Below are 17,136 nucleotides of genomic sequence, written 5' to 3'. Positions count from 1 at the left end.
AAGCCGGGCCTCGGCGGGCGGGCGGGCGCGCGGTTGTCAGGAGTAACGGGGGGTGTGGGGCCCGGCCTGGACGCCGCGGCCTGCTCGTCGCCGACGCTTTTGACTGGCCGCGGGGTCGGCGAGCAGCGCCTCCTCGGCCAGGCCGCCTCGGGCCTGGGCGCAGCCGCGGCCTCAGAGAGCGGGCTCGCGGCTGAAGAAGGAGCCGCCGGGAATCTGAGGGAGGCGTTGGGGTCCCGGCGAGAGCCGCGCGGGGAGCTGGAGGGGGCGCCGCGGGGGGCGCCGCGGAGGAGGGGTTCCGGGGTGGGACTGGGGGGCCCGAGGCGTCTCCCCACCCCCACTCGGGCTCCCGGGGGGCAGGAGGTGTGCGCGCTCGCGAAGTTGCCTCTGCGCTACAGTCGGTCTGTTTTCCCAAGGCCGCCTTTCTCACGCGCACGTTGGTTTTTTTCTTCCCTCAGAGTGCCATTAAGGGGAAATTGCAAGAACTAGGAGCTTACGTTGGTAAGTCTTCTGTTGTTAGCCTAATAGACTTTAGAATTTGCAGCGAATTTAATTTTAGGAATGCATTTTTCCTATCATGCCTTTGACTTTGGAGAGACGCCCTTTTACCTTCGAATCTGATACTCCCTGGTTCCTTCTTTTCCGTACTATCTTTCCATTGAAAGCTTTATATGCAACATTGTTTTTTTTTCCCAGATCCCCTTCTAATAGGGTGTTTTGAAATCGTTTAGCTTCCTCTGTTGAGGCTCTGTCATATTTTCCTTAATATTTGTCTGATTTCTGTTGTTTTTCCTATTTTCTTTCCTTTCCTCTTGAACTTCATTTTTCAGAATTATTATTTTGCATGTGAATGATGCTGTCTGGCATTTACCTCTCTCGTGGTTCAGTGAGTTTTATTTTCAGATCTCTTTATTTTTCCTGCCCCTTTTTTTGTTACTTCCCGATGGTAATGTGTCTTTTTTCTTTTTTTTTTTTTATAAATTATAACTTGAGTGTTTACTCTGGGCCAGGCACTGTGCTTAATTATTGTCGTATATGCATTAGGTCACGATAATCCCCAGGAGAACACTGGAAGGTAAGTGGTAATATCCCCAGTTGTACAAGCAGGGAAACAGGCTTTGGGTGCTTGGCTTGAGCAAGGTTTTATGGATTGAGACCTGCGTCTGTTTGGCTCCAAAGCTGGTGCCTCCTGTAAAAATAATAGCTACCACTTATGATAGTGGTTCTCCAGGTGTGGGAGACCCCAAGGGTCTCTGAAGTCAAAACTATTTTCATATTAATACTGACAGGGTATTTGCCATTTTCACTGTGCTGACATTTGGACTGTGCAAAAGTGGTGAGTAAAACTGCTGGTACCTTAGCCCGAATCAGTATCTCACACCAAACTTTACAAGAAGTTATCGTATTCTTCACCACCCTTCCACTTGCAATTACAAAGAAAAAAAAAAAAGAGGCCAGTTTCATTTATGAATGTAAGTGATGAAGTAAAATATTTTTTTAAACCCTGACCCTGACTACATCTTTTTAATATGTGGTGTTAGGAAATAGGAAGTACTCATAGTACTTCTGCCATACTGAAGCATGATGGGTTGTCTTAAGGCAAAGAATTTGTGTGATTGAGTTGAGAACTGACCTAGCCACCTTTTTCATGGAATTTTTTTTTCTTTTTTTTTTTGGAACTATTTTTTAAAGTTTAGTTGATTTACAATATTGTGTTAGTTTTAAGTGTACAGCAAAGTGATTCAGTTTTACATATATATGTACTTTTTTCAGATTGTTTTCCGTTATAAGCTGTTAAAAAATATTGAATACAGTTCCTTTTGCTATACAGTAAGTCCTTCTTGCATATCTGTTTTATTATGGTAATTTGTATCTGTTAATCACATACTCCTAATTTATCCATCCCCCTCCCCCCTTTTACCCTTTGGAACATCATTTTTAACTTCTAAGAAAGACTAACGGGCTAGTTACATAATTTGGATTTTTGGCAGACATTTTCCTGAAAGTGAGCAAAGGTAAAGAACTAGTAAAGTTTGTTGCCAATGACAAAGTTGAGCTTTCAAATGAAAATCAGAATTTTGGAAAATTTGTCTTCCTCCATAAATTTGACAGCGTGGTGATATTAGCAAATGGTTCTTCTATACTGTATAATGAAATGTATCCGTATGCCAGTGGTTTGTTTAGCTCATTGAACCAGTAATTTTTCAAATGACCAATGCATGAATGTTTTTAAACTGTACAGGGATAAGAAAGATCCATTAAAAGTGCAGGATGGATCAATGGATTTTCATGTAACAGAGTACAGAAAGGTCATTGATACAGTTTTTAGATTCAGTATTGTTGCTTACCTTCAAGAAACTACCACTCGTTGAGTTTTGGTGTAGTATCACAGGAGAATATCCACATTATCTGAAAAGGGTACTAAAATACCCCTTTTCCCGTTGCATACCTGTGTGAGACCAGATTTTCTTCACATTCTTTTTTTAGAACAACATAAAACAGGTTTATTGTTTATGGGATAGGTGTATTATTTTAAACGAATTAAGAAATCTAAAAATTCTGAGTTGCAGTTTCTAGTATGGTAAATATCAGTAGCTATACGCACATGAATAAAAGCTGTTTGGGATCATCAGTAATTTTCAGTAGTGTAAAGGGGGGCCTGAGACCAGATGGTAGTTTGCCACATACTAATTATTTGTTGTCAGGATTGTTGTAAGACTAACAGATAAGAAAATTGAGGCTCACAGGTTAAAGATGAAGCTGAACCAGGATTGTTTATTCTTTTATTCATTCAACATTTAATGGATGCCAGCTTTGTGCCAAGAACTTGTTTTGGGTCAAAAAGAAATCCACAGAAAACCTACAGTGAGAACTTTAGTAATTCTAGCACATGAAAACATAAACACATATTACTTGGGTCTAAATTCAATCTGATGATTCCTATCATTTATCAGAAACCTCAAACCAAGAATTTTGAGCCTATTAATATTAAAAACCTGGTTACAAGCTTGACGAAGTCCAATGGGAAGTGTAATTGTAGTAAAGATATCATGTATTTTATAGTTTTCAAAATATTTTCATAGAGTTCTATTTGTACCTGAACACAATGCTGGAGTGGGGATGGCAGGTAATTTACTTTTTTACAAATAAAGAAATGGAGTCTTGGGAGGGCTAAATACAGCTGGTCAGCAGCAGATTTAAGACCCAAGAACTCAGGTCTTCTGGATCGTTGATGTTTCTATTATGGTTGCTTCATAATAGAAACTTGGTGAGTGAACAGAAGGATAGGAGTCACTCCCGTATGCTCCTCTTGAACTCATCTGTCCCAGCTGTTAACATATTAGCACAGCTTCTCAACTTGTTTGCCTCTACTTCTTGACTGGAAGTTTCTTGAGGGCAGAGACTTCATATTGGTTGTGTCTCAGTGGCCTAGCAGAGCACCAGATATTTTCATAAATGTTGATTAAGTGGGTAAACAGGGATCACCATTAGACTATTTGAAATATACATTATTTGTTTACAGTTAGCTACCTAATTATTTGAATGTATAGGCATCATTGTCCTTCTGAAAAGGGTGACTTTCTAGTCCCTTTCTTTGTGCTGAAGTACTGGAAACCTTTTTATGGAAACAATTCTTTAGTAAATATTTGAATATCTATTTTCAAGGCATTGAGTGGGATATAAAGATGAGCAGCGGTTTGTTAAGAGTTGATACGGTTTCATTTGTGTTTGTTTAAAATGGAGTACTTTAGTGAGATGGCAGTTATAATTCAGAGCAGTCTTAAATTCACATTTTAGGAAGTATGAACTTGCAGGAACCGTCAACATTTTACTGTTTTTCAGTACATAGATTTCAGATGAACTTGAGAATGCTATTAGAATTCTGTAGGAATGTATCATGAACACTTTATTTTATTTATTTTTTGGCCGTGCCACAAGGCTTGCGGGATCTTAGTTCCCAACCAGGGATTGAAGCACTGAGTCCTAACCACTGGACTGCCAAGGAAGTCCCAGAAACACGTTAGTTTTCATTAGATTCTTATTTCTCATTTTGTGTCTACTGAGAGAACGATGTTATGAATTTCTAACAGCCTTGTTGAAATATAATTGTTATAAACTCCACCTATTTACAGTTTGCTATGTCTTGATATGTATGTACCATAATCAAGCTAATGAACATATCCATCACTTCCAAAAGTTTCCTTTTGTGTTTTCCTGGGGCTCTTTTGTATCCTTCCCTACCGTCTGTCCTTGTCCCCACCCTGTACCAGAGCAACTGCTGACCTCATTTACATAAAATTTTATAAAATGCAAACTAATATATAGTGTCAGAAAGCACAGCCTATTTGTTTTCATTACTGACATTATGAGGGAGAAAAACTGTCAAGACTGCCAAAGCACCCCAACTTTGTTTTCCTTTCCTGGGTTACCAATGGCAGCCCATGGTAGGGACACTTTGTGTAAATAAGCTGTGAGGCTTATTTACTAAAGTTGCCAGAAAGCAGTGGAGCCTTTTGATACTTTACAAAGAAAATAACAAATGACTGGCTGCTTGTTCTTTTATCTCCTCACATTGAATTGCATGCTTCTAGCAAGTATTCTGATTTCTCTGTTTCCATTTGTAGATAGGGCTTTAGTGTATTTGTGCTTTTCTTGAACTGGATTTTTGATATTTCTTCTTGAAACAAATGTCTGATAGTAGTTCTGAAATGAACCTTTCTGCCTACATAGAAATGTTGTGAATATTTAAGGTATTAAAGAATCTAAAGGAATTTTTTTTGGTAGGGATCAAAGTTCCTGATAAATAGCTTTTGCTTTTGCTTTGGGGTTTTTTTGTTTGTTTTTGGTCCTAGACCTCACCCTCATAATTCACTGTTAGGAGGGTATAAGAATGAAACAGTGAGTTGAGTAGAAATCATTTAACTAATCTTAAGATTAAATTTTTTAAATGATGTATAATTTTGGGGTGGTTTTAGTTTATTTGATGTTGCTGCAAGTTTGTTACCCTAATTAAAATCTGCCTTTACCAAGGATAAAGGTGTTCCTTGAGAAATGAGTGTCATTTTGAAACAAACACGCACAAAACTGAACAAAACTCAGTATTATTCTTGAGAAATGTCCAGTATGCTTTCTGGAAGCTTTTCTGAAGTTAATGAGCATTATTAAAAAAGATTAAAGGAAATGAATGCACTCTCAAGTTTGATACCGTAATTCAGAATATCTAGTTATGTAAATATTTATTAGTTATTCCTAGTTCCTGTTCTTCTAGTAATTGAAATACTTATGGAATAAAGAGAAAGAAAGCTATACTTTTTGTCCAGCATAATTCCACTAGAGCTGACATTCTTAGAACTACATCTATATTTTCAAGCACATCAGCTTCAAGTAGAAGAAAATATTAAGGAAAGCATAAAAAGTTTTTATATACTTTTCCTTTTAAATAGATGAAGAACTTCCTGATTACATTATGGTGATGGTGGCCAACAAGAAAAGTCAGGACCAAATGACAGAGGACCTGTCCCTGTTTCTAGGGAACAACACAATTCGATTCACCGTATGGTATGTTTCTGAATATTTACCCCTCAGACCAAAGTTTGGCTCAAGTCAAGAGTAGGTGTTCTGTCTGAAAAGAGGTTCTTGAGAGGAGAGTCAGATTCAGTGTTGTGAGGCAGGTTGTGAGTGTTGAGAGCACAGCCTCTGGAGCCAGACTGCCAAGGTTGAATCCTGGATCTGCCTCTTTCCTTTGTTTCTCCGTCTGCAAAATGGGTATCGTAAATCACCTTTATAGGGTGGTTGTGAAAATTAAATAGCTAATACATGTAATGTGCTCACAGCTGTGCCTGGCCCATAACAAGTCCTTAGTATGTGTTGACTGTAGTTAATACGTTTCTTTTGTAAACTTCAGCATGTTATCATTCCTTTCCCTCCACCAAAACCAGTTATAGATGTTTTTTGGACTGGGTTGACTTCCTGAATTGCTTTCTTCAGTCAGCTAACTTAGGAGGCATGGTTTTTTGACAAAATTTCAAATCAATTTTTTAGTTTGGAGCTTTTTTTTTTTTTTTTTTTGGTGGTACGCGGGCCTCTCACTGTTGTGGCCTCTCCTGTCGCGGAACACAGTCTCCGGACGCGCAGGCTCAGCGGCCATGGCTCACGGGCCCAGCCGCTCCGCGGCACATGGGATCTTCCCGGACCGGGGCACGAACCCGTGTCCCCTGCATCAGCAGGCGGACTCTCAACCACTGCGCCACCAGGGAAGCCCAGTTTGGAGCTTTTTGAAGTCTGGAATTTTGAAATAGGCAACTTTGTGTTCAAATATAAATCAGTATTTTAATTTCCAGTGTCCTTTTTCAAACCACATATTCCTTTGGTTGAGAATACTGACTAAAAGCATGAGATTTAATTTATGAAGGCAGGCCAGGTTCTGGTACCAGGTTTGAGGTAGAGTGAGAGCTGGGGGAGGGTAACGATGTGGCTGAGAACAGAGCAGGAAGGATCATATAAAGGTCCTCACTGGGAACCACCAGTTGCAGCACAAGTTGATAGATGGAGCAAAAGTTGCATGAGCAGTGGCCTGCTTAATTTGAATGGCAAGAGACTGGGAGACCAGATAGGCAATAAGGAGGGATATGAAACTGGTTAACTTGCCTTTAAACCAAAGTTTGTCTTAAAGGCATTTTGGCCCCAATGGGAAACTGTATCCTTTATAACTCCAGTGAAGCTTTCTTGAAATTCCACACAGAATTCTCTGGGTTTATATTACACATTTTTGAAGAACATTGAGTGCAGTGGTTGGTCCTTAAATGTTTTGGTACATACACTCCTACAGTGTGGGTGACCTAACCCACTTATTATGGTTTGTCCCCAGAGTTTACCAAAAGAAGAGAGATCATGGTGCTTTTGACTGGGGAAATTACCATTATCAAGAGTACTGCTTTTTTTTTTTTTTTTAAAATGCTTCAGCGGTCCAGGTACTTGTTTTGTTGCATGTACGTTTTTTATGACTAGACTTTTGGTTCAACATTTGGATCACTTTGAGTCCCAGTAACGTAATATGGGACATTGACCTAGTAGATCCTTTCTCAGATAACTTGAGGGAGTACTTTAGACAAATTTCTTACATAAGCAGACTGCCAACTGAATTTGAATTTAAAATCACATTAATTCAACTCTTTCATCTTGCCATAAATTTTATTCTTCACCATGTACTGATAAAAGTGATGGTGTCTCTGTTTTGACACTTTGCTTTCTTAAGTGTTCATTTACACCCGCCACAAACAGACTATTCTGATTCTTTGGAGCCCTGCAATAACTGTATCCTAGGGGATAGTGGCATGTGACTGGGTTCTGGGTGAAACATTATTATAATGAGATATTTCTGGTGTTTTTAGGATGCCTGGCCTCCTGGAAGGATTGTAAGACAGTTTTGCCTTGTACATAACTACTAAAATAGGTTATATTATAATTAAGGTTGTGGCTTGTTTACAGCATTAGTTTTGAAAACAGTAGTTATAATGAAGTGATATAGTATATTTTGAGGTTATTTTTAAAGTTTTTTCACCTCTCAGGATAAAGTTCTTCCAGAAACCATCTAAGTAGATAAAAAATAAATTTAAACTGTGCTTAAAACAATTTTAATAATGTTACTTTACGTTTATGGTATTTTATCTTCTTTTATCTACCTTGAATCTTTAATTCTTTTGAAACAGAATGATATTCTTTGTGGATCAGCGCTGTGTGGTCAGATGATAATCATTGCCCTTATTTTTGCAGAGGCTAGGTGTTGAAAATAGTGATGAAAAAATAAGATTTTTGATTATTCTACAATATTCATGTACAGCCTTTTTAAAAAAAATGTAAAACTTAATTTTAATACTATTTATCCATTAAATTCCATTCAGTACCATCTGTCAGTGTTTATCTGAAGACTAGATCTAAAATGTCATCAAATTTAGAGTGACAGTTGAAATCCAATGTTTCTTGATTAACAGAAGCTTTAACTTTTTTGGTTTTTTTCTTTTAGGCTTCATGGTGTATTAGATAAACTTCGTTCTGTAACAACTGGTAAGGTTCATAAAGATGATGTGTGAGTGTTTTTGGAATTTGCTATAGCATATGATCGTTTTTCTGAAGTCACTTATACTGCTTTGGGGAAAAAACCCATAAATTTGAAAATGGTAGTTCATTTGAAGTTTTTGAGGAAGCCCACATTTTTATGAATTTAAAAGCAATAAACTTAATATAATTCGAAGGTGATTTGAACAAGAGAAGGGAAAGTATGCAATTTATTCTAAGGAAATAATTATGGATGTGTGCAATGATTTAGCTTCAAGGATATTTCAGTGTTTTATAATTGAAAATTAAAAGTCCAGTAATAATAAATTAGATATATTATTATATCACTATGTATGGAATAATATTCACCCGTTAAAAATGTTGTGGAAGAACACATATTTATTGCTTTAAAATTGGTAGTGAAGAAGGGGAAGGTTCAAAGTAATAAAAATAGCTTCAAGGGACTGTGTGTTTTTCTTTCTAGACCCCTCTAGTCTAAAGTCTTCCGATACCAACATCTTTGATAGTAATGTACCTTCAAACAAGAGCAGTTTCAGTCGAGGAGATGAGAGAAGGCATGAAGCTGCAGTGCCACCTCTTGCAGTTTCTAGCACTAGACCTGAAAAAAGAGAATCTAGGGTTTCTACAAGTTCACAGGAGCAGAAGGCTACTAATGTCAGGTAAGAGTCTTGTGTAGACCTGTGGGCAGGTGGGTGTGTGTATGTGACATTTACATTAGTTAGTATGTCTTTAAATTGCTGTTTTCAGAAATTTTTGGAAATGAGGTGGTCATGAGCAGTTTTTTTGAATAAAATAATGAAGGATAAGTCCAAAGTATGATTACCTTTTATATAAAATGTAGTAAGTCAAAGTTTAAAAAAAAGAATGCAATTTCAAAGTAGTTTTTAATGGACTACATAAAGGGATTATCCATACTTTTTCATTAAGATGTATCTAAATATCCTTTGAAGAGTTGAAGATACTGCTCTAAATTGGTAACACACCCTTTTTGGTTTTGTTTTCCTTTTTAACAGACAGACTTATGATGATGGAGCTGCAACCCGACTAATGTCAACAGTGAAACCTTTGAGGGAGCCAGCACCCTCTGAAGATGTGATTGATATTAAGCCAGAACCAGATGATCTCATTGATGAAGATCTCAATTTTGTGCAGGAGAATCCCTTATCTCAGAAAAAACCTACAGTGACACTTACGTATGGTTCTTCTCGCCCTTCTATTGAAATTTATCGACCACCTGCAAGTCGAAATGCAGACAGTGGTGCTCATTTAAACAGGTTGCAGTTTCAACAGCAGCAAAACAGTATTCATGCTGCCAAGCAACTCGATATTCAGACTAGCCGGATATATGAAACAGGACGTTTGTGTGAACCAGAAGTGCTTAACAGCTTAGAAGAGACTTATAGTCCCTTCTTCAGAAACAGCTCAGAAAAGATGAGCATTGAGGTTTGTATATACTTTTAAATTCTGACTCATTAGGCTGAAAATTGTCAGTTCTTAATGCTAAATTGTACATGGAATAACTAAACACATACTGCAAGTTTGTTTTAAACTGATTTCTGTGCTGCTCAACATAATACATCAGTCAGATTTTCCTCTCCACAACTGGCTACAGATACTCTACATCTTGTTTACTTTCCTGGATGCTAACAGTTGAGATAGCTTTAACCTTACCTTATCATTTTGCGAGGATTTTAGGTCAGTATTAGATCCTTCACAGCAGCTGCCAGTAAACAATTGAGTAACTCCATTTTATTGGTTTCCTCAACAGTGCTATATGCTGCTGTTTATAAATGAATTAAAGCACTGGGTTTTGTTTTAGCTAAAGGTTGGCTATTGGAGATATTACTTGTATTTTTATAAGAAACCAGGGAAATAGCCCATGAATTCTTAATGTGCTTGGCGTTTTCTTGAAAAGAAGCAAGTATTCTGTAGTAGAATTTTATTTTCTGAGACTAGGTAAGTGGAAATTTATCTGATTGCAGGAAGAAAACTTTCGGAAGAGAAAGTTGCCTGTGGTAAGTTCAGTTGTTAAAGTAAAAAAATTCAATCATGATGGAGAAGAGGAGGAGGAAGATGATGATTGTGGGTCCCGTACAGGAAGCATCTCCAGCAGTGTGTCAGTGCCAGCAAAACCTGAACGGAGGTACCCGAACATGTCTACATTAATTTTTCATCGCCTGGTGGAGTCTTCTGGGTTCCTTGAAGAGGGTATCATGAAAATATAAATTTAATACCATGTAAGACTTTTCCATTGGTTTTTGAGTAACACTTCTATTAATGAAAGAGAAGTTGCCTAAAATTGGAGAAGATTGCAAAGAATATTAAAAACTGTAATATGGGTGGGAGGAAGGTTGATCCAAATTCATTATTTTAAAAAGTTATAAGGTTCTCATCCAGTTGGCATTTCCTAAAAACTACAGCTAGTTTGTTCCAAACCTAAGAGAAGGCTGTAGTAAAGGTATAATGGATGGCTAGCATGTAAAGAACTCAAATCTAAAATTTAATCAGTATACCTTTCTTAACTTCTTTAGACCTTCACTTCCACCTTCCAAACAAGCTAACAAGAATCTAATTTTGAAGGCTATATCTGAAGCTCAAGAATCCGTAACAAAAACAACTAACTACTCTGCAGGTAATTTAAATGTATTATGTTGACATTAAGTAAGAGATTTCTGTAAGTCTTGAGTAAGCTATAGATGATTGCTCCTCAAGTTGTGATAAAATACAGATGCCTGCCAGATGTCAGGACCAAGGTGAGGTTCAGAGAATGATTAAAAGGAGATTTGACCAGTTTGAGAAGCTTTCCCGACTGTCAGTGGAACTTAGTTCTCTGAGCAACTGTAATGCCTTTTACTCCCTCTTTCTAATGTATGTGAAATATATAACGGAAATCTTAAAGGGAGTTTTGATAAATATGAGACTTTTCATATTTATAGCATTAGAGTCAACATTAGATATGAACTTATGTTATTTAAAAGGGAGCAAAATTTGAAAATATTAAGAGCCTGAAATTAGAAAAATTTGTCTAGTATATGAACAGGTTGGTTTCTTTCCTCTCAGTAGAACCCATTACTCTGTGCCCCATGTGCTATAGCCAATATGTAAAATTTTCTGTTAATAAGCTGTGATGATTACCCACTCTAAATTTTTAAATTTTATTTTTGCTATGGATTTGATGACTGTTCTTTTCGCATTGTTCTGCTTTTCTATTCTCCTTTGCATCTTTTTATATGACCGCTTTCTAAAGTGAAATAAACTGTAAGCTAGCAACTTTTGAGCCTGATCGTCACCTGTCCCCTTGCTTCTCCTCATCCCTAATTTAACCCTGAACATAAACAGCTTTTGGCTTATAGGGTAAGGATTATCAGGCAAAGGCCAACACTTGACATAACAGTTCATCTGTTTACATTTTCTTGTTTGGTCTGTCAGCAATATTGAGTGTTTACAATGATGAGAAATTCAGACTTATCACTGTGACCTTAATTTCCTGCTTTTGTCATTGGAGAGTTTTCCAAGTTTTTTGAGAGATAGCATTGAAATTCTTTCTTCACCTAGGTTATCTAGATTACAGTTTGAAATTGTTATAGAACCATGAGGCAGAACCCAGACTACATTTGGTTAAAAATGAATACATGTGTGCTGCAGTGTATTTATGGCATGTAGTTTAAAATGTATAAATGTTGTTTACATAAGTATGGGTAACTGAGTCATAGAATATTATAAGGAAAAATGAGGTGTCTATGAATTGTTTCTAACTCCTCATATTCTAAACCCAAGGAGGCATTTATATTTAATATGATATTCACTGTTGAGTTTTGAAATATTACTTCATTTGGATTTCCATCTTTTTTGCTTTTTATATAAAAGTCTCACAGAAACAGACACTTCCAGTTGCCCCCAGAACTCGAACTTCTCAAGAAGAATTGCTAGCAGAAATGGTCCAGGGGCAAAGCAGGGCCCCCAGAATGAGTTCCCCCATTAAAGAAGAGGAAACAAAAGGAGATAATATAGACAAAAGTCAAGGTAATAATTTAAATGATATTTCATTGCCTATTACACTTTTTTCATGAGGCATTAAGTATTTTCCAGTGGGTATTTATGAAATGTTGGTTATACTATGAGAAAAGGGCTTATTAATAGGCCCCCAAATAGAACAAGGGACCATGAGGAAAGTCTGTACCTACACTTTTTAGAATTTAAATCTTATCATTAGGGAAATTTTTAGTGTTCTCAGAAGTGGAGAGAATAGTGCAATGAATTCCCATGAACCCAGTCACCTAGCATTAATAATTGCCAGTCTTTAGAAAGCTTCTACTTAAAGATACATAGATACCTACATTCTTCCTTTTCTTCTTTTTGTTAATCCTACCCCTCTTCTCTTGAACTTGAAATCTTTAAATCTCCCCTCTCTGAGCATCCTGTCTCTGACCTGCCAGAACTGCCTTATTGTCCCAGTGATACTACTTTATCCCCTTGTGCCTGACATACTTCCAGCTGATCTTTCTGCTTCCTTTCTCTCAACCTCCCACCCCCAACTCTTGCACAGACTCTCCTGTCTGAAGTGTGACGCTGATCATGTGACTCTTCTGTGAGAGCATTTATAGCTTCTCTTCCTACTGTGCATTATCTAGGACTGATGTCATCAGCTTGGCCTTTAGGCAGCTTCTGGTCCCTGGGCCTGCCCAGCCCTTCTCCACTGCTCTCCAACCTGTTTCTTCTGTTCCCATCAGGAAAGAGTCTAGTTCTTTTCCTCTTCTACTGAGATCTGATTAAAAAACCCCACCAAAACTGTATGCTCGTCATGACTTAATACTTTTACAGTGCTGGAATACATTTTTTCATTCCTCCTCAGCTGTGTCCTTTAAATTGTTCCAGGTTCATCTCAAATTTACTTGTTTTGTGAAGCCTTAACGATTCCATCTTATATTTGTCTGTTCTCTCTTTTTTTAAAGAAGTCTTTGACTATGGTGTGCAATTTGCTGTGTCAGCATTATGTGCAGTTCCAATAAATCATGGACCTGAAAATGGGAAAACCCTTAAAGTAGCCAGTAGGTACTAACTGGGCCAATTTGTGAAGAGTAGTTGGAAACTGGGATTTGAGCTTTAGTAAGGATTTCCAGTGAATTGAAGTCTGTCAAACGGTTTTGAATCTGTGATTTCATGATGGCATTTTTAAGTAAATAGTCGGTCCTTTTGGAGGATAATAGATACTAATTCATTGTCTTGGAAACCAGAGAAATAAAATAATTGAGCATTTATGCTGTCTTTCCTTTAAGGATGGTACCACTGGGTATCAAAGTAGTATAGGAGTTAGTACTTGTTTTTGTAAGTGAAGTTTTATTGGAAGTAAACTATGCCCATTTGTTTATGTATTGTCTGTGGCTGCTTTTATACTACAACCACAGAGTTGAATAGTTGCAACAGACCATAAAGCCCACAGAATTTAAAATAGAAAATGTTTGCTACCCCTTGTGATATAGTAGATGAAGGAAGCATCTTTTAAAATTATTCTAGCTAAGAAGTGAAAACAAAATGATAGAATTCTAGTGGTTTTTCCCAACTAACAGTGAATTAATGAATCTAGGCACTGATAATGGCTACTAAAATGGTTTTTAAAGTGAAAATCAGCCATTTTGTGCCTCCCAATGAAAGAATAAAACACTACCTTAGTCTTGCCAGAGGATTTGAACCTGAGTGATCAAGCCTCTGATGCAGCAGTCAGCTTGCAGGAAGTACAGAGGCCAGAGGAATATGTTAATTGCTGCACCATGAGTGTGCAACAGGCAAAGTACCCTCTCTGGGGCACTGTATAGGTCAAACAGCCTGAGAATTCTAGATTAAAAGACTTAAAAGACAAAAGGGGTAAGATTAATCTATAGTGTCTAGGTACATACACTTGTGTGATAAAATCACAAACTGTAGATATTACTATAAAAGGCGTATGGTGGTTACTTTTGAATAGGACTGATTATATTGGAGTACATGAAGTGGGGCTTGTGGGGTAGCTTACATAGTCTGTTTTCTTGATCTGAATGGTGGTTATAAGGGTGTTTTGCCTTATAAGAACTCATTAAACGCTTACTTTTGTGTGGCTTTCTATATCATCGTTTTGTTTTAAAGTAAAAGGTTAAAAAACTGAAAAGGTATCAAGTATCTCTACTGATGAGGACTGTTACTACTCTTACCGGTACCATTTGTTTGCAAGCGTGAAGTGACACACTGCGAAGTCATTAATTAGTGTGCTTACTCACTGTTTTGTAGCTTTGTCTGTGACAGGGTTTTTTTTTTTTTTTAATTTATTTATGTATTTATCTTGGCTGAGTTGGGTCTTTGTTGCTGCGTGCGGGCTTTCTCTAGTTGCGGCGAGCGGGGGCTACTCTTCATTGCGATGTGCGGGCTTCTAACTGTGTTGGCTTCTCTTGGTGCAGAGCACAGGCTCTAGGCGCGCGGGCTTCAGTAGTTGTGGCATGCAGGCTCAGTAGTTGTGGCTTGCGGGCTCTAGAGCACAGGCTTAGCAGTTGTGGCACACAGGCTTGGTTGCTCCGCGGCATGTGGGATCTTCCCTGACCAGCGCTCGAACCTGTGTCCCTTGCATTGGCAGGAGGATTCTTAACCACTGTGCCACCAGGGAAGCCCTGTGACAGGTTTTTAAAAATCTATGCACATGTATTGGCATGAGTTGTTGATAGTGTTCTCTCATCTCTCTGACCTCTGTAGTTTTACTGGGCTAGCCACCTCAAAATATTTTGCTTTTTCTCTTTTTGTCTTGGGTTAATCTGTCACTAGAAGTGTATTTTGTCAGTCTTTTCAAAGGTTTATCATGACAACAATTCTGGCTTTATTGATTCTCTTTTGGTGTGTTGTCTATTTCATTGATTTCTGCTCTTATTTTTAATATACCCATCTATATTTTTCTTACTAATTTATCTTAGCCTGTCCTTTTTATTTTGCAAATGTAAACATTTAAGCTATGAAATTCTCTTGACATGCCATTTTTGCTGCATGTCACAATTTTTTTTTTTTTTTTTGCGGTATGCGGGCCTCTCACTGTTGGCCTCTCCCATTGTGGAGCACAGGCTCCGGACGCGCAGACTCAGCAGCCATGGCCCACGGGCCTAGCCGCTCTGCGGCATGTGGAATCTTCCCAGACTGGGGCACAAACCCGTGTCCCCCTGCATCGGCAGGCAGATTCTCAACCACTGCGCCACCAGGGAAGCCCTCACAAATTTTGATGTATACATTTTTCATTATCATTTGAATTATCTTTAATTCCCATTATGATCATCTTCGACCTGTAAGTTATTTAAAAGTGTTTTTAATTCATAGTATATGGAAGTTTTGGGTTTTGTCTGTTAACCTTTTTAATTATATACTATGGACTTAGTTGTACTGTGGTCCGATAATGTGATCTGTGTAATACATACTCTTATGAAAATAGTTAAGACTTAAGGCAGTCAGTTTTGTACATCTTTCATGTGCATTTTGGAAGAAAGTGGACTCTAATTGTTGAATTGAGAATTTTGCATTTAGTAGACAAAGCTATCCAGTTAATATTGTTCAGATCTTGACCTTGCTGAGTTTTCGGTCTACTTATCGGTGATTGAGAGGGTTTTGAAATTGCCTGTCAGGATGACAAATTTGTCTTCATTTCTCTGTACTTCTGGTAGATTTTGTTTCAGTTACTTTGTGGCTATTAAACTAGGTGCACATATACTTAAAATTATCCTGATGAATTGAATCAGGAAGGTACATCTTCCTGATGAATTGAACCTTTTATCTGTATCTATAATCCTTTATGTACTAAATGATGCTTTTATCTTCAACTCAGTTTTGTCTGATATTAATATAGCTATTTAGTTAGTATTTGCTTCATATATACGTGCTTCATGCATTTTTCAGTCTTCTCTGACCTTGTTAGGCATACGTATCTCTTAACTATCATAAAGCTAGATTACTGTTTTAAAATTCAGTCTGAGCTTGCTTTTATATGAGTTTAAACCATTCACATATATGAGAATTATTGATGGAGTTGGACTAGTTTCTGTCACCTTTTTTTGGTTTGTATTTGCCTGCTTTCATTTTTTGATCTTTTTTGTCTTTTTTAAAGATTCATTAATCACTATTGTAATTGTTGTTGGTTGCCCAGCTCTCCTTTATTTTGTACTGTTTTAAACTCTGTTTCTGTTCTTTTATTGGTTACCACTGAAATTTTACCATACAGATTTAATATTCCAGAAGTTAATATTCTGACCCCATCCCCAAACAGTAAATAGATTTTAGAATACCTTAGCTCCAGTTTTACCCCCTCAGACTTTACATTATGTTTCCAGTGTTTCCATTTTGGCCCTTTTTTTAATGGATAAATTGGGCACCATTACTGTTTTACCCAGGCAGTGTTTGTTCACATTTACGTACATATTTATTGTTTTTTTTTTTCTCATATCACTTGAATGTTATTTGGGGATTGTCATTTTCCAGTATTTTAAAGTATTTTGAAGTGTATTCTTTGGAAGTTTCTTTGGAACAGGTCTGTTGGTGGTAAATTTCCCCAAGAGTCTGTTCACCTACAAGAGTGTTCATTTCTCCTTGTTCTTGTGCAGTAGCTAGCTTTACTGCATACACAAATCTAGGTTAACAAGAGTTATTTGCTCTCATCACCTTGTTTATATTATGCCATTGTCTTCTGGCTTCCATGGTTGTTGAGTGGACTTCTGTTATTCTAATTGTCTGTTGTTCCTTTGTAGGTGATCTGTCCTTTTTCTGGCTGCTTTCAGGATCTTCTGTCTGTCTTTGATGTTCTGCAGTTTCACTACAATGTGTCTAGGCATGGATTTCCTTTTATTTTTCCTATTTGGTATATGTTAAATAAAATTTTATATTTAAAGTAAAATACGGTACATTATGAAATATATGCTCACCATAGAAAATTTGGAAAAACAAAACAAATCATTGCAATACCTGCTGATAGATTAGAAAATAATCAAATAGTGTAGAACAATTTAGAGTAACAAGTAACATTCTTTGCTTCATTATTTTCCACACTGGTTCTCCTGGAGGCCACCA

General features: G+C 37.4%; 1 protein-coding gene across 7 annotated transcripts in view; it reads left to right on the top strand.

Annotated features, from left to right (window-relative positions):
• ZC3H14 (zinc finger CCCH-type containing 14) overlaps positions 1–17,136 on the top strand; it is a 39,972-nt gene that overhangs the window by 168 nt on the left and 22,668 nt on the right. For 6 of the 7 annotated variants that reach the window (XM_082853670.1, XM_082853669.1, XM_082853673.1 and 3 more), the window contains exons 2-9: positions 456–498; positions 5,442–5,556; positions 8,021–8,061; positions 8,537–8,732; positions 9,087–9,516; positions 10,056–10,216; positions 10,605–10,705; positions 11,941–12,096. In XM_082853670.1, coding sequence (XP_082709796.1) covers positions 456–498; positions 5,442–5,556; positions 8,021–8,061; positions 8,537–8,732; positions 9,087–9,516; positions 10,056–10,216; positions 10,605–10,705; positions 11,941–12,096 — 1,243 coding nt within the window. The remainder of the gene's footprint in view (positions 1–455; positions 499–5,441; positions 5,557–8,020; positions 8,062–8,536; positions 8,733–9,086; positions 9,517–10,055; positions 10,217–10,604; positions 10,706–11,940; positions 12,097–17,136) is intronic. The other variant, XM_082853671.1, reaches the window with a different exon arrangement.

Source organism: Leucopleurus acutus, assembly GCF_964270905.1.
Source record: "Leucopleurus acutus genome assembly, chromosome: 1".
NCBI classification, from domain to species: Eukaryota; Metazoa; Chordata; class Mammalia; order Artiodactyla; family Delphinidae; genus Leucopleurus; species Leucopleurus acutus.
Note: the sequence above shows the minus strand (reverse complement) of the source record. Positions and strands in the feature narration are given on the sequence as shown.